General features: G+C 43.2%; 1 protein-coding gene across 3 annotated transcripts in view; it reads left to right on the top strand.

Moving 5' to 3' along the window:
- The window catches only part of KIAA1549L (KIAA1549 like), a 196,408-nt gene that overhangs the window by 145,393 nt on the left and 26,581 nt on the right, over positions 1-24,434 (top strand). For all 3 annotated transcript variants that reach the window (XM_016147119.2, XM_016147117.2, XM_016147116.2), the window contains 3 exons: positions 4,844-5,022; positions 8,877-9,094; positions 14,599-14,728. In XM_016147119.2, the coding sequence (XP_016002605.2) occupies positions 4,844-5,022; positions 8,877-9,094; positions 14,599-14,728 (527 nt within the window). The remainder of the gene's footprint in view (positions 1-4,843; positions 5,023-8,876; positions 9,095-14,598; positions 14,729-24,434) is intronic.

A 24,434-nucleotide genomic window follows, 5' to 3' on the forward strand; every position in this document is an offset into this window, starting at 1 on the left:
CTGCCAAGCCAGCTCACAGAGGCCCAGAAGGGCTCTGACTTGTGCAGGGGACATGAACTTAGCAACTGTCTTCTCTTTCTGGCCAGAGCAAGGTGCTAAGAGAGATGGACAGAGGGAAGGAGGCAACACAGAGATAGCGGGCAGTGAAGACATGGGGGAGGGTCGTTTTAACTAAGTCCTGCGACCGCCATCGCCAGCTGCTCAAGATGCCCTCCCTGCTTCTCCTGTTGTTCTCTCCCCACCCTGCTTGCCTTCCTTCCCTTGTATTCTTCCTGGAAATATATACGGTGGAATCAAAGTCTACCCTCCCCCAGATGCTCCATCACCCATCCCCGACCTCAAATGACTTTTAATAACTTAGAATGTGCCTGTCTCAGACCTTTCTATTATGCGTATGACAACACATACGTGTATCTTTTGTTTTCTGTTGTATTGCTTTGTTTTATTTTATAAAATGGATCAAGGTACATGCTGTTCTGTGTCTTTTCTCTTACATAAAAATATGCACGTTTACAAGACGAGCCTTTCCCCCTCCCCTGCATTTCATGAAAGAGGAGGGAGCAGGGCCGGCTTCAGACCCCGTCGCTCCCCACCCAGCTGGTGAGGCACTGGTCTGCTCTGCATGTTCCTGCCCACTTTCCCCATTCTTGCTTTTCCACGCTCTGCCTGCTTCCTTATTCTTTTAGGTCACTTTGATTATTGAAATAGCAGATTCAGAAGTAACAGCAGTGGGGTACATGAATAAAATGCAATTACTGTACCAGGTTGAGGTTTTTATGCTTTGTTTTTTTTTTTTAAGCCATCCTTTCTCCAGGTTCCTAAGTACTCAGTTGCATTTTATTTTGTGCCAAAGAGTGCACCAAAAAAATCAGTTGTGTATTTTATTGGATTGCAGTATGAATCAAAGGCAAAGGAAGGGAAGGAGGGAAGGGAGGAAAGAAGGAAAAACTGAATGGAATTGTGGAGAAAACAAAAAGTACCTTTTCATCACATTGCTAGCTTGCAAATAGTTCTCTATCGTGTGACCGTGGCTTCTGAGAATAGATTTTCTTGGTATGGAATATTCAGATACTGTTATTTATGGCTCAGTATCCATTCTAAAAGTTTGGGTTTACTAAGATTAATTAATAAATGACAAAGTACCAGGCTGTCATTCTAAAACTTTTCTTGTTTTCCACAGTTTTATTGCATCCGTAGCTTCTAATTTTCCACTTTGGTGAAAATAAAAACTCGAGAAGGGAAAGACACTATCCCGCAAGCAACATGCGTGGTCCTGGCAGCTCAGTGGCCTCGTTAGTTACTGTAGCTGCAAGGCAGTTTTAGAGTCGGTTTCAAGACTGCATTTAAGCACAAGTGGAAAGGAAGGATGTGAGAGCCAGAATTTTGAAAGCAGAACAATTTGTAAATTTTTCAACAAAACAGTCACTTCGACTTTTGAACTAAAACTAATGTCACCTTAGAAAGTGTTTTCCTTGAAGAGAGTAACAAATGAGTTCCACTTGAGAACATACTATATGTATTTGCATCTTCAGTCATTAAAGAGCAAAAATTTCTCTAAATCCTTAAGTGTGCACCTACCTTTAAGACACTGAGAAATTTCACTGCCAAAGCTCAGAATCCAATCAGACCTTGCCTTCTAATAGTTACGGGGCACTTGGGGTTGGAGGAGGACAAGAATCAGAGCATAGAGAGCATATGTTCTTATCAGGGGGAGGATTCGTGAGAGAGATGACCTCAAAAAGTTTTAGTTTTAATTCTTTCCTTGCCTTTCCAATAAGATAAAAACTTGCTTATTATCTGATAAACAACACCAGAGGGCAGTGATGCTAGTTATAAATTGTCTCTGAGCTTTAATGAAAATTCCAGAAAGAAAGAAAGTGCTTCATTTCAGAGCATTTTTTGCCTTAAATGGGAGGGCTTCCCCAAGGCCAATTCAAACACAAAGAAATGAAATCTCCTTTTCCAGCCTGACATACAGATGATCAATGTAGATACTACACACCTAGATCCAGGATGGTCGTTTGGTGGCATTTACTGTGATGATGTGAAGGTATCTAGGACACTTCCTCCGTTTAACTGTGGTCCTTTTGTTTAGCATTCTCTCATGCTTTTTTCTTTAGGGACTAATTATGCACTAAATATCCCCAGGTACCTACTGTACTCACACAACATTTTAATGTATTAATATTTAATGTAATGCCTTTTAATGTATTGTTCCATACAGTCTTGGAGGGATAACTAATTATTTTTCTGTTAAACCTAGAGGAATTATTGTGCAGATCTGAATATGACTTTTTTGAGACTGAGATGGACTAGAAGTATAGCTTGTACAGTTTCCAAGGTGTTTTTCTCTCTCTCTCTCTCTCTCTTCTTAGAGTTATGCTTCTCCCCTTATCCTGTCTGCTGGGTGGAGAATGAAGGTGTCACAATCCAGAAGCAGTAAAAATGCAAATATCATCTCTTTACCCCCGAACAGTTTAGTGATAGTGTGACTTTAATCCCTACATATTTACCTGTTCCACAGGTACTAACACCTCCTTTTCAAGCCAGGAAATTTTAGCCATTCCTTTATTCATTAACTTATTCAACAAATCCTTTTTGAAAGCCAACTGCATGTGAGACATTGCTAAAGGCAGTAGTCATGGTCATTTAAAAGACGGGCAAGATTGGAGCTTATATGCGAGTGGCAGGGGTTGAGACAGATGAAATCAGTACAACAAATCAATAGTGGTAAGTGCTGTGATGAAAATACAGCAGGGTGATGAGGCAGGGTATTTTAGATTGGTGGATAAGAAAAGTCTTTTTCAAGTTACAACTGGAAAAATGAGAGGGAGCTAGGCATGCAAAGACCTGGGGAAACAGCCTTCGGAGCAGAGGGAACAGCTAATGCAAAATCCCAGAGATGGGGACCATCTCCATGGGCTCCAGGTCGCCGTTGTAGCTGGAGCAGAGTGGATCAGGGGAGAGCAGGGAATGAGCTCAGCAAGGTGGCCAAGACCGGATGGTATAGCACCTCGTCGGCCACACTAAAAACGCTGGGTTTTATTCTGAGAGACATGAAACCATCAGAGGGTTCTGACCAGAGGAGAACTGGGATCTGGTTCCTTTTTGAAAGATAATCCATCCTGGAGGCTGGTGGAGTTTGTCTTTCATGGGTAGGAGGATAAGAGAAGGAGCTTAGAGGAGGGGGTTGGCTTAGGAGGTGTATCAGTTTACCCCAACACCCAGTGATCAAAAATGATAATCTACATTTATTATCTCATGTAATGTCTGTGCGTCAGGAATTCAGAAGTGACTGAGCTGGGTGGTTCTGGTGCAGAGTATCTCATAAGGTTGCAGTCAAGATGTTGGCCTGGGCTGTAGTCATCTCAAGGCTCTGCTTAGCCTGCAGAACCCACTTACAAGATGGCTCACTCGGAGCTGTTAGCAAGAGTCTGTTTCTTTCCATGTGGGCCTCTCCAAAGGGCTGCTTGGGTATCCTCATAACATGGCTGCTGGCTTTCCCCAGAGTAAGTGAGCCAAGAGAGAGTGAGGCGGAAGCCACAATGCACCACCTTGTGGCTGGCTACCACGGATGGCTTTCATAGCAATTGTCCGGTGGAAGATATTGGTGGCCAGGCAAGAGTTGCCCAGCAAAACTCCACTCTAAAAAGACATGTGCATCTGGTAACATGTCTGAATAGAGACCTCCCTCTGTCACTGCCTACTTGGTAGCCCGCTATTTGCAAAGAAGTCCACAGAACCAAAAGATATTCCAATGATAGCCCATTATCGGACTCTGAGGTGTTTTCAGCACATTGTAAAATAACAATTAACTTGGCTTAATTTGACAAATCTGTGATTATGCTAAGTGACAGAATGATACAAACTGTGTTTCTCAATAACTTAAATAACATTACATGTTCTTGAGCAGACAGGAGGCAAGATAAATACACTTCTATTACATTCATATTTTAATAACACCTTCTTTGCTCCTAAATTGCCTGCTGGTTTAGTTGTTTTAACAGGCTTAATTTATCTCTTGCCAAGCCATGCTCAATAAACTGTTGTTCTTATAGTTTCTTAATGGGAATATGCTTTAAGAATAAGTAATCAGCAAGATACCACTGGCCCTGGAACTTCTTCTGTCAGCTTAGTTATGGAAGCACAAGGCAGGCTGGTGTCTTTCAGCAATCACAGTAGAATTATCTTGTCAGAGACAAGAATTAATTTGAAAGACTGTAGGTGATAATTGCTCTATTTAATTAGAGGAGTTGTCTGTAGCTTTAAATTAGTTTCTCTGGTGGTTATTTCTTTTGTTTTAGACAAATGAAAGAAACCAAAACCCAAATTATTGGAGAAGCAGCCTTTAGAAAGGAAAAAATATATAGTGCCAGTAGCAATTACTGTGACCGGGGAAGACTCATTATCTTAACATCGTGCAAAAATGGGCAACTTTGGAGGCAAAACTGAATGCTATTATTCTGTTGATTGTCACAGTTTACGAATAGCTCCAAGTTTGGCTAAATTGCATTTTTCCCATCTCTGAATCAAACACAGAGAAAAAAAATTTACTTGAAAAAAAAAACCTTTTTGTCACAATTTTGAAAGAATAGCTTTTACTACTTAAATTTAAACCTTTAAAATTCTTTTCTACCCATTGATTATGCAGTGGAGGGATGAGCGGTCTTGAATTTAAAAGAAATACACGAGCAGAAGCGAGCCCTTGGCACAAAACCAGACGCTGCTGTTCTCCAGGTCATTTTGAGTAATGTCCTTAGGCTGTGAGCATGAAATGTAAAGTCCCCCATGATTGCGTAGCTCCCCGACAACCATGAAATCGATGTGTTTATTTGTGCTTTAGTGCCAGCAAGTGATGAAGAGGAAGGAGCCGTTCTTTTTGACAACTCCGGCAAGGCGGCTGCTGATCCCTTCGACACGTCTTCAGGATCTGTGCAGCTCATCGCTATAAAACCCACAGCTCTCCCCATGGTGCACCCCACCTCAGACAGGAGCCAGGAGCTGGCAGTCCTCAACGGTGAGGTGAGCACCTGAGGACCCAGGGCTGGCGAGAGCCAGGGCAGCCAGCAGGAACAACCGGAATCCTGGGGGCGGCTCGCGTCCATGGGCATAGGGCTCCGTTGGTCATTTTTACCTCTGCATATGCAGGCCTCAGCAGAATGAGTCAGGACATGTCACCCAAAACGAGTTTGTTGGGTGATGTTTTCAGAGCATTTTTTACCTTCTTCGGAAAGCCCAGAGGGGGCTTTTAAAAGACTGTGGAAACATCAGAAATTCTTTTCCGCCCCTTACATATGCATTCCTAAACTGTTTGTTACGGGATGTCAGTTGTAGTGGGGGTGGAAGGGGCTTGCACTGAGAGGAAACTGGAGATGATACTGTCATTTGAACAGGGATGTGGCCCACTGTATAGGCTTTGAAATGACTTTTTCTTCTTTGAGCAAGCGTAAAACAATTGTTTACCTGCTTCCAGGAGGATATCTCTGTGTATCATGATGGTAATCCATTTTCCTAAGAGTCTGAAAAAAAATCGTAGCATATGCTGGAGAATGATGATTTCACCAACGAAAAACAGATGGGTGGGTGGGTGGGTGGATGTGTGGATGTAGTTTAGGGGAGAGCAAGGGAGCAAGTTGGGTGAATATTATCTGCCATTCCTCCATCTTCTGCAGCAGAACAGTCTGTGGGCTAAAGGTGTTTATGAACCTAAGAACGTGCATATGGAACCCGCATGTGAACATTTACATTACACATGCAGACACACACATACTTACTTAAGGAAACCGAAGCCAGAGGGGTCAAGGGGCATGCTCAAAGTCATGCTGCAGCTTATTGTGGCAGACCTGGCTCTCTGTCCAGCATTCCTTCCCTCTCTTTGACTTACTATGGTCCATCAATGAAAAATAGCACTGTGCTTAAAAGAATATGGATTCTCAAGACATGCTACAAGGATTGGAATCCCAGCTCTTCTCCTTACCATCTGTGACCTTAGGCAGGTTAGTTCATTTCTCTGTGCCTCAGTATCTCCATCTGTAAAATGAGGATCAAACAAGTTAATATATGTAAAGCACTTATAATAGTGTCCAGGATTCAATAAGCACATTACTATCATTATTATTATCATTATCATCTTCATTATCAATTAGCCAGCCAGTGAGCAAGGATTCATCAGTCGTATACTTTCTGCCCCCTGGCTCTACAATTTAGGAACCTGTATGTCTTCTCAATCACACCAACTGCATCTTTCCTTGGGCACAGTTCCGCCACCAGACTCACAAGCCCAGTGATTAGAGCCTCTGGGAATGCTCTGGGAACTGCTCTTGAACCGGACCCTCTGCTCAGTTATGAACTCAGGCGATAGCCGCCATGCCTGGATCTTTTCATCCCAGTTTAGTGATATAAATGTCACGGGGACAAATTCTAAATCTGAACTAAATTCAATTTACCGTTCTCTTTTCCTGCCAGGCCCAGCACACTGTCACAGAAGGAAAACAGATGAGCATTTTCCCTGTCCAGAAATGGATACTTGTTACATTTTGGTAGTTAGAGGAATGGCCCTTGCCGGCATTAGGATTGCAAAAAAAGCCCTGAACTATTCTCTGTAACTTGCCATCTTGTGGAGTTTAGGGCAGACTGTCTTACAACTTGCTGCTTCTGGGTGGCTTAAGTGAAGAAAGCACAGCCCCAAAACCCTGAATTTTTATTTTATATATTACAGGAAATTATTGTCAAGATTATTTTAAAGAAGACGTAATAACAACATAAAAAGTTCAGAAAATAAGGGAGAAAAATCATTGTAATTTCACTACACTAACATCCTCTGAGTTCATTTTTTGCACCTTCTCTTCAAGCTTTTGTATATTTTAGAATCTCATAATATATAGGCAACTTTATATCTTGTATCTTAAGCATTTGCCGTGTTGCTGTCGTCTTTCTGATTATCATTGTTAATGGCTTAGTTGAGAAGGTATACCAATGATTGGAAAACTCATCTCCCATCGTTCAAACCTTCCAGGTATTTTTTGTTTTTAGTTTCGGTTTCAGTTACTGTAAAAAACACTGCAGTGAATAATCTCATGCATAACTTTAAAAAATTTTTCCGTTTTGAAATAATTTTAGACTAACAAGAAAGTTACAGTAATAGTACAGAGTTCCTATACACTCTTTCCCTAGCTACCCCAATGTTATTATCTTACAGAACCATAGAATAATGACCAAACCCAGGAAATTAACACTAGTGCAATGCTATTGACTGATCTACAGACCTCATTTGAGTTTCGCCAGTTTTCCCAATACTGTCCTTTTCCTGTTCTGAGATCCAGCCCAGGATCCCGCATCGCGTTTAGCTGTTTCCTAGTCCCCTCCAGTCTGAGATAGTTCCTCCATCGTTCTTTGTAACCATCCTTTGTCTCTCACAGCTGTTACTCTTTTGAAGAGTACTGGCAAGTTATCGTGTAGAATGTTTCTCAATTAGCATTCGATGTTTTCTTATGACTGAACGGAGGTTTTGTATTTTCGGCATTACCATGGAAGTGATGTGCCGCCCTTTTGTGGGAATCACATCAAAAAATACTTGATACTGATACATCTATCTGATCATGGGCGATGTTCACGTTCATCTCTGACTTTGAACCTTCCATGGAATGTTGCTTTAGGAGAGGTTCCAGAATTGGGATTCCTGGCTCAGAGGATGCCACACTAGCTGCTTCTTTTTACTAGTTTTTTTCTCAGTAGCAAGCAGAATGAGGGAACGATTAAGACTTGTGAAATCCAGCCAGCCTAAAAATATCATTAGGGCTCAGGTTGAGAGATCTTTGAAAAAGTTAGAAAAAATGTGTCCCCCAGTTTATGTTTCTTCAAATGCTTTAAAAATAAAAAAATCTAAGATACAGCCTTGTGCTAGTGAAACTTGGACCTCAGACTGTAGGTTGATATGTATCTTACCTCTAGGCGAATTTTCCTTTTGTAAATTACAGGAAAGTCTTTTAAGGATTATTTTAAAGAAAACATAATAACACTATACATGTTTATGTTAATATAGCCTGATTACAAACAGCACTAATGTTTCTCCATATCATCCAATGAATGTCAGGCAGATTTCACCATTTGGGTCCATTTGTGGGTGTAACATCCTCATCATTTGTTACTTATTTAGCCCAGTCATCAGCTTTTATCTCTGGCTGGTCAGAAGGTATTTTTGCCATGTTCTTTTCTATAAGACCAGACTGGATTTGCCCTATAGAGCAGAAACTAGTTGGCATTAGTGGCCATATAAATATGGCTTCGAAATTTCCTGTCTCTCAAGAATGATATAGATTGACAGATATAAGCTCTCAAATGCAGGTTGATAGAGAGGAGAGACCTTGGGAGCAAGATGTCTGCTTCCCCTCCCCACCCCATTTATTCCAACTGAACCTCTTTACAAACTGGCTGTCTTATCCATCTGGGCACCAGCTAAATGGCCAGGAAAGGCCTTTGGGTTCCTCAGAGTCAGGGCTCCAAGATCTAGCTACACTGCCAAGTCCAAGGCTCCCAAACAGGGGAATCAAAAGGGTTTGGGTGGAATGAAGGCCCGCACCATAAAGCTAACCGTGCAGAGTCAGGTCTAGGCCTGAGCAGACTCAGGTAGAGTAAGGAGAAAGGGGCCCTGATGTCAGGGCTCAGGCAACTTAGGTGAGTGCCAGGCTCCACATTGTTCGTGGCCCAGCGTTGTGTAGGCTGATCTTGGAATGGCTCATAGGTGAGCCTGGCTGGCTCAAAGGACCAGACATGAAGCCTAGAACAACGTTTCCTGGAGTTATGACCCTCTGATAAAAGCCTACCATCTGTCGACCGTGCTGGGTCAGGTGCGGGCCTAACACCGTCTCTTTCCCTAGGTGAACAAAGCCCTGAAGCAGAAGTCAGATATCGAGCACTATCGGAACAAGCTGCGCCTCAAAGCCAAGAGGAAGGGATATTATGATTTCCCTGTAGTGGAGGCAAACAAGGCTCAGACGGAAAGGAAAAAGATGTATGAAAAAGCCCCGAAGGAAATCGAGCACGTGTTGGATCCAGACCCAGAACTGTGTGCCCCATTCGCTGAATCTAAAAACAGGTGCAGTCGCTAAGGGCTTCTCCGAAGGTATCATTGGTAGGATGAGGGCGGAGGGTGCAATACAGTCCTGGCCCCTTAATCTGTTACCTTAGGACCGTCATGTTTTCGGGCTGATGATCCGAATCATACTGGTCTGTGTGAGCAGGTGCTGTGTAATGAGTCTGGAAGAGAATAAAATTGAAGCCATTGAAAAAAATACTTGGGCAAACAATATTTGTCCTTTAGCTTAATGCTATTTCCAAACCATGGCTGGCCATTTCAGAGGTGGGTCAATTTATAATTATCACCTACCTGTTTATGCAACTTCCAGATCAAGGGATATTATATTTTCCAATTATTTTAGTGGCTCTTGCACAAGAAAAGCAAATTTCATGCCTCACCTTTTTATTTAGCTTCAGTAAGTATTTATCACATAGCCTTGGCAGATGTACCCTCCATGGCCTGAGTGGGACAAGGCAGTTCCTGGCCTGAGTGGGTATTGATTAAAAGCAAAAAAAACTGTGTGACAGGCTTGGATGGAAGCCACAAAATCAAGCTGTGGGAGGTGGGGCTAAATTTATGAATAGAATAAACACAATTTATTTGCAATGTAAAAAAAGAGGGAATTCTAAAGCAGTGCTTGATTTACCATGCTTCTGATTAGGCTTGGTGGGCATAACAAGCTATTGATGTAAAATTGTGACAGAGACCGCAATGCATGTGTCACCGTGTCAATAACTGTAGAAAAAAGAAAAGAAGAAATGGATTTTATGGGCTACTTGGAGCTTCATTAGCTTTCACTTTGCGCTTTGAGACTTTTTTCTTTAGTAGCCTTTTATAGACTGGTGCAGGAAGTTGAGATTTTTTGGGGGGGGGGCGTGGTTTCCTGCTGAGACTCGGAAAATTCAGAAAACAAAGATCATGTGCAAATCAGAGGAATTTAGCTTGGAAGCTATTTGAAAAATAAATATTTCAGTCAAGGCTTTTTATAAGGAGAATGAACAAAACTTTTTTCTGTAGAGATGTATGTTCACTGCGTAACATAGGTTCGAGCTAGATTCTTAAGGCCCTTTGATGACCTGCTGATCTGCGAGTGTGTAGCGAATGCTTAGTAAATGTCTGTTGAAGAAGTGATTTAATAATTCTAAAGCACCAAACATAATGTTAAAAAGTTTTGTGCCCCATTAAAGAAAGAATAGGGACAACCACAAATCGGGTGGGCATGGAAATGAGACCAACAAGTGATGGGATTGGGAGGGAAAGCTTAAGAGAAAAAGACAATGACCAAAACTCGGTAAGCTCTGTGGTGTTATTTTTGTTGCACTCGGCTCTTGATTCCAGAGGCTGCCTACTGTGTGTTATCTGTCATTGCAGATGCCTGTTAATTGCTATTTGCAGTTCAGCTCTCTAGAGGTTCTGCTGTCTATAATCCAGCCACTTCAAGACACAAGTGATGGAATCATTCTCTACTCCAGAGGCAGCATCAGCAACTAGAATTTTACCCTGAGACCTAAATAAATCCAATCGAAGACAAAGTTTAGCTTCAAATGTTGACTCACCTCAAAATCTCTTAGAAGAGTTTTCACAGCTTTTTCTTTAAAACCAGCAGACAACCCATTTTTATGTTATAAACTCTTACCCCGAGACACAAAGTATGTAATATGACTGAGGCCAACACTATCAGAGTCCCCACCTGTCCCACTTCCCACGGGTCCCCTCGGCTCCCACTGCACTCTGCAGGCGGGCAGCATTCTACTTACTGTGAGCATCTGTGGGTCTGACTTGAGGGCTTTTTCATGGCAGCCCCTGACCAGAAGATTCGAGTAGTTAGGTTTCTCTGTAGCAGCCTCGGTCAGTGACAAAGGGGAACTGATGGATAAATACCCTGGCAAGAGAATCCCGGGGTGTAAACTATACTGTTGTAATAACCACATTCTAATTTCTGCATGATGAAATGTGAAAACATTTGGGGCTGTCTAGCCAATTCCTAAAAAAGTAAAGGGCTCATCTGCAAGTACACCTTTCTTATGCAAAGCAACAAGCCAGAGCCCATAGCCCAACTGCTCCCTAATCATCGCAGCCAGGTACCAGCCAGATACAAGACAACTAGGGACAGCCCCTGTGCCTCAGAGTCTGCTGAAATAGTCCAAGGGTCCAGTCCTAAGCCCACTTAGCCTGCCTTGTCCATTCCTTCCCATGGACATCACAATAAGGGCTCTTGCCCACATTTTTCTCTCGTTCTGTCTGCCTTGTGACTGATCTTGCTGTTTCCCCATGTGGAATCTGCGAATATAACAAGCTGTCTTTTCAATGGCAGTTCATCTGATCTGTTGATCATACCATGCCCGAATAAAATAAAATCTACACTTTAAAATAACTTTCTCCCACACTTCTCCAGTGAGTTGAAGCCCCAGTTGCCCCAAACACTAATCTGCTCTATAGCATACCTTTTATTGGCCTCCTTCCCTTCCCGTGGTCATCTTCCCGCTTCCTAATTGTGCTTCCCGCTTCCTAATTTCTGCTTCCCACTTCCTAATTTCTGCTTCCCGCAGCCCTCTCCCAAGTAAAGCACTTGCACTTAAATCATCACAGAGACTGCTTCTGGGAGAACTCGACCTAAGGCAGTAACTTACAAAGACGGAGTTGCTCTGATGGAAGCAGGCCTGCCCCTCCTCCTTCTCAGTGGCTCCAGTCCATCTTTATGGAGCTCTGGCCTTCCATAGAACACAGTCTGGGAACTTACTCGAACTATAGTGGGATTAAAAAGCCTCTAAAAATCCAAATGAAATCTATCATTATCCACCCAGCAGTATTTTCAGAAGTAAAAAACTTACTTCTCAAGTTTGCAAGTTTCAAAATGTATTAACTTTTAAAGAATATAGTAAAATACCAACAAGAAATTAATATACCTCATGAATCTCTATTTGATTAAAATAAGTACTTTCTCTTCCTGAGAACCTAGCCTGTTTCTAAGTAGTTGCTTGCATACTGTGCACACACTGATGGTCTGGTCAACTGAGATCCATGTAAATAGCAGCCTTCAAGCTGTGTGTCACAGTGGAACATTGTTTTCGATGGAAAAGGAGACTGAATTGCACTCCAGTGTATAAGCTTTCACCCACATTCATGGTTCTTGAAAGGGCATACACAATCTTACTCTTGTATTCCAAACACTTCCAAAATAACCTACTTAAATGTCAATTACTAATCCTAGTATTTACTCCCCCACCACCTTTATTAGTAAATCTTTTCTAAATGGGCTAATTGGCAATCTCAGGATGGTAGTGAAGTCTCCTTTTTTAAAAAAAACAATTTGTAATTAGGTCAAGGAAGAGAATTCTTTGGGGTCTGCCTCAAAGTGTGAATCACTCAGAACAATTCTGTTTCACAGGTTTGTGCTCCTTTCCTAAAGGAAGTCTCTAATTGCAGATAACTAACTATAGGGCACGGTTTATTATTAGTAGGTTTAAACTCTTATATTAGTCAGGATTCCTTTGGTTGCAAATGATGGCAATCCGGCACAAAATGGTTAAATAAAAAGGGAATTTATTATCGAATATAATTGAAAGGTCAAGGCTTCAGGCATAGCTTCAGATCCAAGGCGTCATACGATGTCGTCCATATTTATCTTGTCCTCTCTTCAGTCTTTGCTGACTCCTTTTCAGGCAGGCTCTTACCTCACAGTGGCAAACTGGCTGCCAGCACCTCTAGGCTCATATTCTTCCTTCTTAGAAACCTCATTACCAAGAGAATTCCTCTTTCCTGGTTGCCCTAGCAAAAGCCTGGGACCCAGTCTCATTGGAGTAACTCATGTGCCTACCTTCTGACCAATCGATGTGGCCATGGGGATGTGATGCTGTGATTGTGCAGCCTGAGTCACATGCCAATCCCTGGACAAAGGGTAGGGGCCACCTGGAACATCATAGTGCTCTTAGCTAAAGAAGGTCGTTATGGGTACCAGGCAAGCAGAGAACACAGGTGCTCTCTAAATAGGTGTGAGCTCCTCGTGGTGACGGAGTAGGTCCATCGGTGCCTGTTTTATTCCCTGGGCTAATTGTAAGGGTAACGTTTTACCTTGGGAGTTTTAATGTTTGTTCTAGACTGTCATGCAGTGACTAACTGGGTGTGTGGTCATGAAAAGGCACGTGTACCTGCCAGGTTTCTGGCTTCCCACATAGTCACTGAGAATAAATCACGCAGCCTTTTCACTTTCAACCCATGGATGGATAGAATCCTAGAACTGAGACATAAAATAGGTGGTATTTGGGGAGTTCACTCAAGATAGATGCTCTGAAGTGCAAGTTATTTACAGAGAGACATTTATTGTTGGATGAGAAGGAAGGCAGTGATTTTATACCACCTTTGTCACTCGGCAGGATCATGTGAAAGTCACCTGTTCCCGTTGGACCTCACTCCCCACTCGTAAGGGTTGCCTCTTATGAGAAAAGAAAAGTATAGCCATAACCCTCATTTGTTGCTATTTCTTACCTCTCCTCAACATAACTCTTGTAACGCCAATGGAAACAAGAGAGTGGTGACAAATGCGTGTATTCCCAAGGTCGGGCGGGGCCCGAGTGGAGCCTCTCAACATGCTGCTCCCTGGGCTTGACATACTCTGTGCCCAGATGGGCATGCGGCCACCTCTAATTAGGTCTCAGCTGAAATGTCACCTCCCCAGGGAGTCCTTTCCTGACCATCCTATCTAAAGTCATTTCCACCCTCATTACCCTCTGTGACATACCCTTGTTTTTCTTCATAGCACTTATCACTCTGAAATTATTATGTAGACTGTCTCATTAGAATGTAAGCTCTGTCTTGTTCACTGTGGAGCTTTATTATGTTCCCCAATGACGGGAGCATAGTGGGCTCTCAGTAAATATTGGATGGACGGATGCATGCGTCAATGGTTGGATGGATGGATGGATGGACGGACAAACAGACAGACGGACGGACGGATGGACAGATAGAAGGATGGACCAACAAGCCCCAAACTGTCTCCTAGTTTATGGCTCCTTAGCCCAGAAGGGAATCCACTATGGTTGTGGGAAAGGTAGAAAAGAAAATCAACAGTGGCAGCATTAAGCCATTAGACACAGTGTTTATTAACACATCATGCAACCTGCATGTGGAATCAGAAAGATTAAAAGGAACAGGAGGCTGCTGAGTCAACAGTCAACAAAAGCAAGTTTGTTCTCCTAGTGTTAGCTGTTTTAGAGGGTCAAGGGAAAGTCCCTGGCCTTGCCATCAGCAGGATTTTAGATGAGGTTGCAGTGTTGCAGTTGATTGTAGTTACCATATGAAAGAGCATTTACAATTCAGCCAAATGGTTACAAGCATCTGGAAAACAAATATTTATTCCACTATTTCTACAGCCCCTGATGGCTGGGGAACAAATACCATCCATTCTGATATTTGAGAGGCAAATCCAACCAAAACCTTCATTGGTTGCCTGTAGTTTGGATCAGTGGAGAATTCCATCTGTCAGGGCATTTGCTGCATCATAACAGTTGTTGAATTTTCTTCAGGCAACAGACGAAGAACTCTGTCTACCGAAGCCGGCAGTCTCTGAATAGCCCGAGTCCAGGGGAAACAGAAATGGACCTCCTGGTGACTCGGGAGCGACCCCGACGTGGAATCCGTAACAGCGGATACGACGTAAGTCTCTGGTGGGCCAAGGTGAATACCAGCTTTGCTTTCCCTGAAAGCAAAAGGGACAGAACATCTCATGTGTTTCTTCTACTCACTATGTATTTGTGGAATTTAAAAATGCAGTAAAATATTTTCTGTTTTATTATTCCTTATTACTTATTTTGCAAAGTTAGACTACTTGGAATTGCCAGAGTAACAAATTATTACTAAAGGGATATTGATTTCTAAATTCAATCATTTTATGAATAATAGTGCTTTACTGACCTTCAAATCAACAGCTATTCTAAATGTCCTTAATTTTCTTCCTTCTGTCCTTAGGAACTCAGTAGAGACCATGGCCATGGGTTAGAATTCCTTTAAAAACAGTCTTCTTTTTAATTCATAGCAATGTCGAGAAGTTGGATTTGTTCCTGATTTCATAACTCCTCAATATGCCATGGAAACAGTGAGATAGCCAACAGAGCGATTTGGTGCTTTTGTATGATGGAGCACCTGCTTATGTGCAGGGATGTCTCTAAACAGCAAAAGTTCTTCTAATCCCATAAAACTCCCCCAGATGCCAGAGTCACAACTCCGTGCCTCCTCTCAAGTTGTTTACATCCTGCCACGTGTCCTTGTACCCACGAGCTGCATTCCCGTGAATGGTACCCTACTGAGACATGCAATCAGCCTCAGTCCGCCCCAGAATTTTAAACGGTTTGGAATATATTCTTTGGTCTTATGGAAAATGTTTATTTCCTGGTCTCCTGAAACGTTTTTCTTATTACAAATTTAAAAATTTCTGTAACAAGAGTTATGATTCAAATATGTCTGGATACAGTTTTAGTATAATTTGTGAGGTTGTAATTTGAAAATGACACTTGATTTCTTAAATATACTGAGCTAATTTGAAGGCAAGATTTTTTCCCCCTCAGGATAGGTTTATTGTTTTCCACAAAAGCTTAAAATGGGGTTTTTAATGGTCCAATTAGAAAACAGATATTCTACCTAATTTGAATTTCTAATTACCTTCCTTAGATTTAAACTTGATGCTTGTGTTGGTGGTGATACCCTTATCTTTTATTTATTTCCTTTTTTATTTAAGACACTCAGATAGTTTAGTTGTATAAAATTCTAGATGCTTTGGCCAAATCATTTTTTTTCTTCAGGTTAAATTTCTTCAACATGAATTTTTCTCCTTGTAAAAGTTTTTCTTATACCAAACTCTATCATCAATCTGATAATCATCCTCTGGTTAAATAGTGGGCATTTGAGTTTTCCAATTAATCTTTCCCTACCAACAGTGAAAATTCTTCCTGGATGCTTATAGTTGGGGGAGCTTTCTCTTCTGCTCCGGCATACCCGAGGTACGGTAGGATTCTAAATTTATTTCAAGATTAGTACTTATGGGTTTCCTGTGAGATTCGAGACACAGACATTTTTACAATTTGAGGAAATAAGCTAGAGGTATTAGCTCATCAGTCTTGAAAAGAGAACATGGCAAATTTTTTTAACCCACTATGCCATGACTTAGAGTACTCGCTTAATGCTTTTGGAATGACTTGTTAGTAAATTATCTAGAATAACAGGAGAGAGATGATTTTAAAAGGAGGTTGCTCATCCCTCACAACTGTGTAAATATTCCAGTCACAGATTACTTCAGGGAGGCAGTAATAGATTTTTTAAAATGCACATTTCTTTGAGACAGGCATGTGCTCTCAGAAATATAAGGAAATATAAGTTCCCTTAAGAGAAAATGATCATCTGGGGAGCAATTTTAAGAATTTAGACTGTTTCCTGTAAGAATGAAATTGCTTCCTATATCTCCTCCTGTGCTTTGTATTCTAATCATGTGAAAAATAGCTATCATTTACCAATTGCACCCTACAGACCAGGCCCTGTTCAAGTCTTTTCGTGTGCATTATCTAATTGGATCTGCACAGTCACCAGTCAGGTGGGTACTCTCATTATGCCCATTGTGTCGATGGGAAAACCGAGGCACAGAGCAGTTACATAATTTGTCTGCCCAGCTCCAGTGCCCATTCCCTTAACCACCATGCAGTGTGGCTTCATGTACACCCACCACACTGTACATCTGTCTTCACATTACATAATATGTATTTTGTATTTCTGAGTTTTTCAAAGAGGCTGGATGTCAGGTTTCACAAGAATTCTTCCATTTTTTGCACACAAGCAAAAAATGGAGCAGCAGCTAAAGTAGAAGAAGAGGAGAGTCATAGTTTTAAAACAATGCATTCATTTTCTGAGCTCTTGATTTTCCAGAAATGCCAAGGCACTCCTGGCAAAAGAATCCATTAGCCCAGCAGTGAACAGGTCATGTGGTTGGAAACATGTCAATCTTCCTACTGGATGCAGGGATCTTGAAGCCAGGCCAAAATTTCCGGTCATTTCTGCCAGATTAGGGAATACCAGGGGACCTGCTCCTTGACTTGGTAGGAACAAAAGCACTAAGAGATTGGTTTAATTGTGAATTTTTCAAAAGTTGATGACTTTAGAGTCCCAGCAGGAAAACATGCATGTAAAAATAAATGAATAAATAAATAAGCAAACAAATGCATGCTCCATAAGCAAATCTTAGCCCCAGGACTTACAGCAGTCTGGAGGGTTTCAAAATTTTTCCATAGAGCAGGAGTTGTCAGGGCCTACAGAAGAGAGACTCTTAGCTCCGTGGGGTTTAGGGATCACTGTGTTTTGCAAGAACTGTCAACTTCTTGGTCAGCCTAACAGCTAACTAAGGATGCGACACACTCCTGGCAGTACTGTGGCTCATTTAGGTAGTAATTTTCTAGGAGGAGTCATCCTCTTTAGAAGAATGCATAGTTTTAGAAAGATGTCCAAAACCAATCACTCCTAAAGGCCAGACCATATCATTAAACCAACTTTGGCATTAAAATTAATTCCTCCCAGTACATAAAGCTGGTAGAAGAGATGTCAGCCCAATGTTTAAAAGCAAAATTATCTATTTCAGAGTATTTTTTTAATTTTTTTTTTTCAAATGAAAGTCACATAGAAAATAATGAAGTGTTGAGGAAAAGAAAATGGCCCAAATGTGAATTTTTCCTTTATCAGCCAAATAAATAACTTTCATATGTGGTTGATGAATCAGCCTTTGTGTCCAAAGGGCAAGTAATAATCAGATCATTCCCCAGAAATAAAAACACACCTCCTCAACCTTGATTTGTGTTTGGAGTTTATAAATCTACAATAAGAATGGGGTCAGCTATGTACTTTGGCTCTGAAAGAGACTCTGAAATGGATTTAAAACAAATGCCGACCTCTGAAAAGTAGAGACCTTTGCAAGCTCCTTCCCTCAGATCCCTCTCCTGCTCTTTGTCCGAGGTTCCACACCCAGGAGGTACCCAGAGAGCATCCATGGCAGACTGCTGGGCTCAGACCCTAAAATCTAGGCACTGGGTTGAATATAGGAGTGACTGATCTATCAACGAACTCAGAAGCAATATTAAGGTCTCTGCTATAGCAATCACAGCCATCAGTCTCATTCCAGAGGTCTCCTTCAGGGAAATGTTTTGAAATGTTAGTGAAAACTGGGTGATTTTACAACTGAAAATTATACATATCTACAAAAAGGGGTACTGTGTCAGGCAAGGTTCAGCTGCAGAAAACAGAAAAGATCAAGTCATCTAAACAGACAAAAAGTAACTGTGAGGATTAGGTGTTCCCAACATGATCAGCGGCCTGGAGGAATGTTCCAAGAAAGACTGAACAAAACCACGGGGCAGGTCCTGCGGAGGGGCTGCTGTCTCTACCCCAAGCGGGAAGGCGGGGAAGTAGGCTGCCCTGGAATTGACTAGGAGTGGAAAGATGGGCCCTGCCTCCTGTCCTCTGTCCCAATTGCACACTAGTGCACCCAACTGACAGAACCTAATGGTTCAACCACAGCCGCCACCTCACGGAGGGCCCTCAGTGTAGGCGATCCAGTCAGCCTCAGCGCCACAGGAGTGCATGCGCAGATGCTGTCCACCATCCCCACCACAGGCACCAGGTAGAAGCAGCTGGGGGAACTCGTGGAGGAAAGTATAGCAAAGGGGAAAATGGAGGCATCACTCAGAGCTTAGTCCCCAGACACCTGCTGAAGGCCCGGGTGCATGGTGTTGTGGGATGGGGTGTTTATCTTGCTGGCCTCTCTTGGCTGACAGTGCAGCTGATTCCCTTTGTTCCAGGTGAGCAGTGGTTACCGGAAAAATGCCAAAGAATCTGAACAGTTGTTTCGATGGGTTCTATTGGCAGGGGAATGAAATATGGCGCAGAAAGCCCCTGACTGCCTGCGATAGCTCATAGCAAGTCTGGGACTGGGGCTTTCTAGATAAATTCTAAATACTGTTATTAGGGGGAGTCTTCCCTGCTCACCGACTCCCAGCCCTCCCTCAGCATCTTACAGCTTCAGCCATGATAGCAGAGACCAAGGCGAAGCATAGGAATGTCCTTGGCATTGCATGATCTTCCCAGTTAAGGGTACAACCAACTTTTGGGTTCATTAGGAAGCAAGTGGTTGGATTGGGGATTTCGTCCTTCACCTCAGCGTATTTGTTGTTCTCTGAAGTAGGTGCTCTTGTGTCGACCCTGCCTTACCACCATCACCCCCTTAGCATCCCACCTAGAACTGTCTTACATGTGTCTCCCATCTCAGCCTTTAGTTTCTTCATTCTACATCTGCCTGCTGGTTTAAATGATTAACCCTGGCCTGATCTGCCTGCTGGTTTAAACGATTAACCCTGGCCCGATCTGTTATCTCCAGTTAATTTACAGTACATTGTATTTTAATAGGGGCTTTTAATCCAAAGGAAATATCTGATTGTCTGAAATCAGGCTACCTCGTTGAGCCTGAGGCAAAGAGATGGAGGTGTTTGGTGGTGGTGGTGGCCTTTGGGTAGAAGTCCAGATCTCACCAGATTGGTAACTCCTCAATAAAATACTTGTTAACCCCGCAAAGGAGGCCCCTCGGCAAGAGTGAAAGTTGGCAGGTTTGGGAGGGAGCAGGCCAGTTTCAGGATGGCCTAGTGCCCTCACTCGGAGCCAGGCCCCCTGCAGGCCCAGGACTTACCTCGCATGCAAGCAGTTTCCCACTGGGCAGGAGACAACAACTTCCCTTCTGTTGTGAGCACACAGGTGCCATCTGCCTGTTCATTCTCTCTGATGCCCTGTGATCTGGATTCCTGCTCCTAGTACCCGCCTACCCTCCTGCTTCTCCTGGACTCAGAACCTTCATAGCCTCTTGCCCAAGGTATCCACTTAATACAGGCTGGGTTCTTGGTGTGAACACCTGTAGGGGAAGGGAAGGTAGCAGGATTGGACAGAGTTAAAAGTTAGACTGTGATACAGACACTGAGAGGCCTCAGCTGACCCACGGGTAGCTCCGGAGCTCCCGTGACCCTGCAGAGTTGTCCTGAATTTGCATGGAGCATCTGGGCTTTTGTATTCTAGTATAACCAGTTCCTGGGTGTCCTTGGGTGACGCAGCTCTCTCTCGCTCAGGACACTTCCCGGTGTGAGAGTTGGCATTGCCAAATCCTCACCATGCCCAGAGAAAACAAGGGCAGTTCCCAATTGATAGGCGAGGGCTTGCAGCTGGCAGTGTGCCCGGCAGCTGGGGGAACATGTCCTACAGTCCTGAGCAGCACAGCACAGCGTCCTCTCCACCCTCGTCCCTCCCAGCCCTGGTTCTCCGTGGCCCCTGCAGGAGCCGGAAGCCAGCAGACCAAGGAGAGCACCCCTGAGGAATTGCTACCTCTTTCATTTCCTCCAGCAAACATTTACTGAGTGCATTGAACATAGGAAAAGTCAGCAACATAGGCCCTGGAAGACAAAGGAAAAGAAATAATTTAAATATGGCGTTTATATATGTTCTGTTGATATTATACATCACAGATTATATATATATATATATTTTTTACATATTACACTATAAGATAATACACAGCCATGTGTGTTGTACTATGTGGGCAATATGAGGGATTTCCAAAGGTTTTACTATACATAGGTTTCACCTTCTCTGCTGGCGTTACATCTAAGCCCCACATGTAATGCCACTGTACTACCTGTGTGAGGCTCTACAGAGAAGAGAAAGATGGATTAATACCAGTGCTTACCCAAGGCGCTTTTACGAACTAGTAGAAGAGACAGGTAGAGATGCACAAAGTGCCCTGCAGCTGTGAACAGGGATAGGAGCTGGGTGTCCCCCTGAAGGTTTGACTTGTCTGTCCCACAGCCTCTGCCTGGTCCAGTCCCCATGACTCACCACTGCTGAAGCCACCAAACAACTGCCAGAGGGATTCTTCTAAAACACACACCCTCGTTTAAAATCCTTCAGTAGCTCTCTGCAGCTTTGGGGATAGGACTCAAACTCTAAGCTTCTAGCTCGGGACTTATCTGCCTGGCGTGCCTAGGCATGCTCTTCCAGCTGACACTTGTCACTTCTTTAATTACCCCTTGGCTCCAGCCTGCCTGCCCTTCCCAGACATGTCGTGTGGTTTCACATCTCTGTGTCTTTGCATGTGCTCAGCCCTCTGCTCAGAACATTCTCTCCCACTTGCTTCATGCAGACCTCGGTTTCTCAGCCTCAGCACTATTAACATTTGACACGGGATAATTCTTTGTATGGAGGTCTGTCCTGTGCATTTTAGGGTGTTTAGCAGCATCCCTGGCCTCTACCCACTAGATGCTGGTAGCACCTCCTGATTGTGACAACCGAAAATGTCTCCAGGCTTTTCCACGTGTACCCTGGGGGCAAACCCACTCCCAGCTGAAAACCACCTGACCAAGCAGTGCTTTCAGAGCTTGGTTTAAACATCATCTCCCCCAGAATCTTTTCCTTGACCCCATATCTGTGAGTCTGACTTAGATGCCTGCACTTTGTGTTCCAGTAGCATCTGGGACTCACCCCAATCGAAGCCCGTACTTCTCTGTCCTCCATTTGTAGGTTTATGCATATTATTTCCCACATTTGACTCCTCAAGGACAGGAATCATGTTTTATTCATCCTGGAAACCTCAGCACTCGGAATAGGAACCCGCGCATAGGAGATGAAGTGTCTCTGTTTGTTAAGCAAATGAGCAAACAAATGTGTCAACCAGAAGAGGTGACTCCTGAGCCGAGACTTAAAAATACTGGGCAGATTTAAAACTCTGAGCCATATAAACATTTGACTTGACCGACTTATTAAAATTGTCGACAAATGTATGTTATTGTTTGAAGTTCAGTCTACCTGGCCGTTATCAGTTAGGATGCTTTGGCTAAAATAACAGAAAACCCAGCTCAACTCATCATGTCTTAAATCAGTATTGGGTCCAGTCCATCTGGGGCTCCGGTTAATTTCTCTGCATTATGCATCACTGTCCTTCTTCCTGCGTTGGCCTCATCTACAGATTGGTTCTCTCTGGTAGGAGATGGCTGCAACACATCTACATAGGGCTTGGACCAATGCAAGAGAGAATTTCTCTTTTCCCAGTTATGAAACAATGTTTATGGTTTTACTCTAATAGAGCCACCACAGGTTAAAGACCCACCCCTGTATCAATCGCTGTAGCAGTGGGGGTAGGAGGAGGAGGGGAAGGGGCTTAAACTGATTGGTTTAACCCATTCAGACTTCACCCGTAGCTGGGGCAGGCTAAGTCCCGTCTCCCTCGGCCCTCAGCCTGCCCCACCCAAGACTTTCTAGCTGAGAAACAGGGAGAGAAGTGGATCAGCGCTGAGACTATTGCATTCCCCACTACTTGAAGAACATTGGAGGCTGGGATTTTTAAGGAGCAAAACCAGTATAATCCTCCCTGCCACTCTTCCCTGCAGTTTCAGCCTCTCATCTCTGGTTGGCCCTCCTTGAAGAGAAAGGTCAGCGTGACGATGAGCCAGCGATGACTATTCTTGTGGCTTGGAAGTCCTGGCTACGGTTGGAGGTTGTGTTTCAGAGGCAGATAGAGTGACAAAGAGGGATTTTGTGCGTCTGTCTGGCTTTTTCGGGAGGTGAAAGGAGCAAAGCAGATGTGAGTGGGCAGTGGGGAGCGCCTGTTTCGTCAGCATTGATCTCTCAAGATTGATCTCTCTGTCTCTTGTCGCCTGCAGTGCCAGCTCCGCTAAGGAGATGAGGAAAATCAGGGTATGACTCACCTCAAAAGTCAAAAGCAAAATAGCTTTCCATGAGAGAAAGCTATTCTTCTGTGTTGACTTTCAGGTCGATTCCTTTTTAAATGGTATATTTAATTAATTGACTGCAGCTCATATTGTTCTCAGCGTTCACAGAAGGTGTGGGATGGTTATGCTCATGGAGCTCGGCTGCTTTCAAGTTCCAGCTCAGCTACTTACTAGCAGTGTGAATTTGGGCCAGTTACTTCACCTGTCTGTGTTTAAGTTTCTCCATCTTAAAATGAGGATACAAATGGTACCCACCTATAGGGTTGTTGTGAGAATTAAATGGGTTAATGTGGGTAAAGCATACAATGAACATTAGCTGTTGTAACTGGCTAACAGATTCCATGAGGGAGAGAGGGATAGACTTTTTTTTCCGTTTCTTTTTCATTCTAGCACATTAGACACCTCAGAATTGCTATGAATTTTGTCACACACCAAAGAGAGGATTGTATTCTTCAAAGGGCGCCTTCTCCAGAGTGACGTGGCTGGAGAAGGGCTCTGTAAAGGGTGCCCAAGGCCTTCCCCCGCCATTACCCCAACACAAGCCACACCTCCAAAGGTGACCTCTAAGGTCACACTTTGCTAAGCACAGGGCCGTCAGTGGTTGTAACTCAGGGTAAATGGGATCTGGTGACTTGCGCAGTAACTGAATTTTTACTGCCCTGTGGAGGGCAGCAGGTCAAGGGGAAGAAAGACAAGAGGATGGAATCTGCCCCTGATGCTCCTGCTATAGGATGAAGATGTTTTATTTGGGGAGCAGTAAGTAATACCGAGAGACTTGTCCATTTGCTGAGGACATCGAAGCACCTTCTTTTATCCTTGACTGCCCATCCCCATAATCTCGGTATAATTATGGATCCGTCTTTGGAAATTTTTTAAAATGCCCCTCTGCTTAGAAATCTGTAAGAGACCCTATAATGTCTTTTCTACTCACCTAAAATACAGAAATAGCATACTGTTTACATATTCCTATAGCTTTGAAATAGTTGTGGGTCATCCTTTGGAAAACAATCAGAGAGACATTAAAAAGTTGCAGAGTTTTTTTTAAATTCCATTTTCACACCTGTCGCAGAGGAGACGTCATCAAACCATTATTCCGAACCCCCTACCTGTTTCAAGGGGCACCAATTTCCCTTTATTGTCATAGAAGCTTTTGAGATGTAGGCTCAGGAGGAAGCTGCTGACTGCCCTTGGGCCAAGATAACTCTTCTTCCCACAAGAGAAAGTGAAAACCTACCAAAGTTTGGTTTTCAGAAATAGCTTTGTAAATACGTCTCTGCTTCCTCAACGACACACAGCACCTGCAATGGGGTTGTTATAGCCAGATCAGGTGTTAAATGGAGAGAAGCAGCACAGTTTTGTGTTACCCAAAGGACCCTGTTTGGTGGATTAAAAAATGGACATGGAGCCAGATTAATTCATCATGGCCGGAGGACCAGAATTCTCTCTTGCTGAACCACTTCCTCTACTTGGTCTTTGGGCCCTGGCTGTGAAGTGGCAGAGTTGTTCAGAATCGTCTCTTCTTGCTGGGTGAAACTGTGATTGACACTGAGTTGACAATCACTGCCTTG

Source organism: Rousettus aegyptiacus, unplaced genomic scaffold, assembly GCF_014176215.1.
Source record: "Rousettus aegyptiacus isolate mRouAeg1 unplaced genomic scaffold, mRouAeg1.p scaffold_m13_p_5, whole genome shotgun sequence".
NCBI classification, from domain to species: domain Eukaryota; kingdom Metazoa; phylum Chordata; class Mammalia; order Chiroptera; family Pteropodidae; genus Rousettus; species Rousettus aegyptiacus.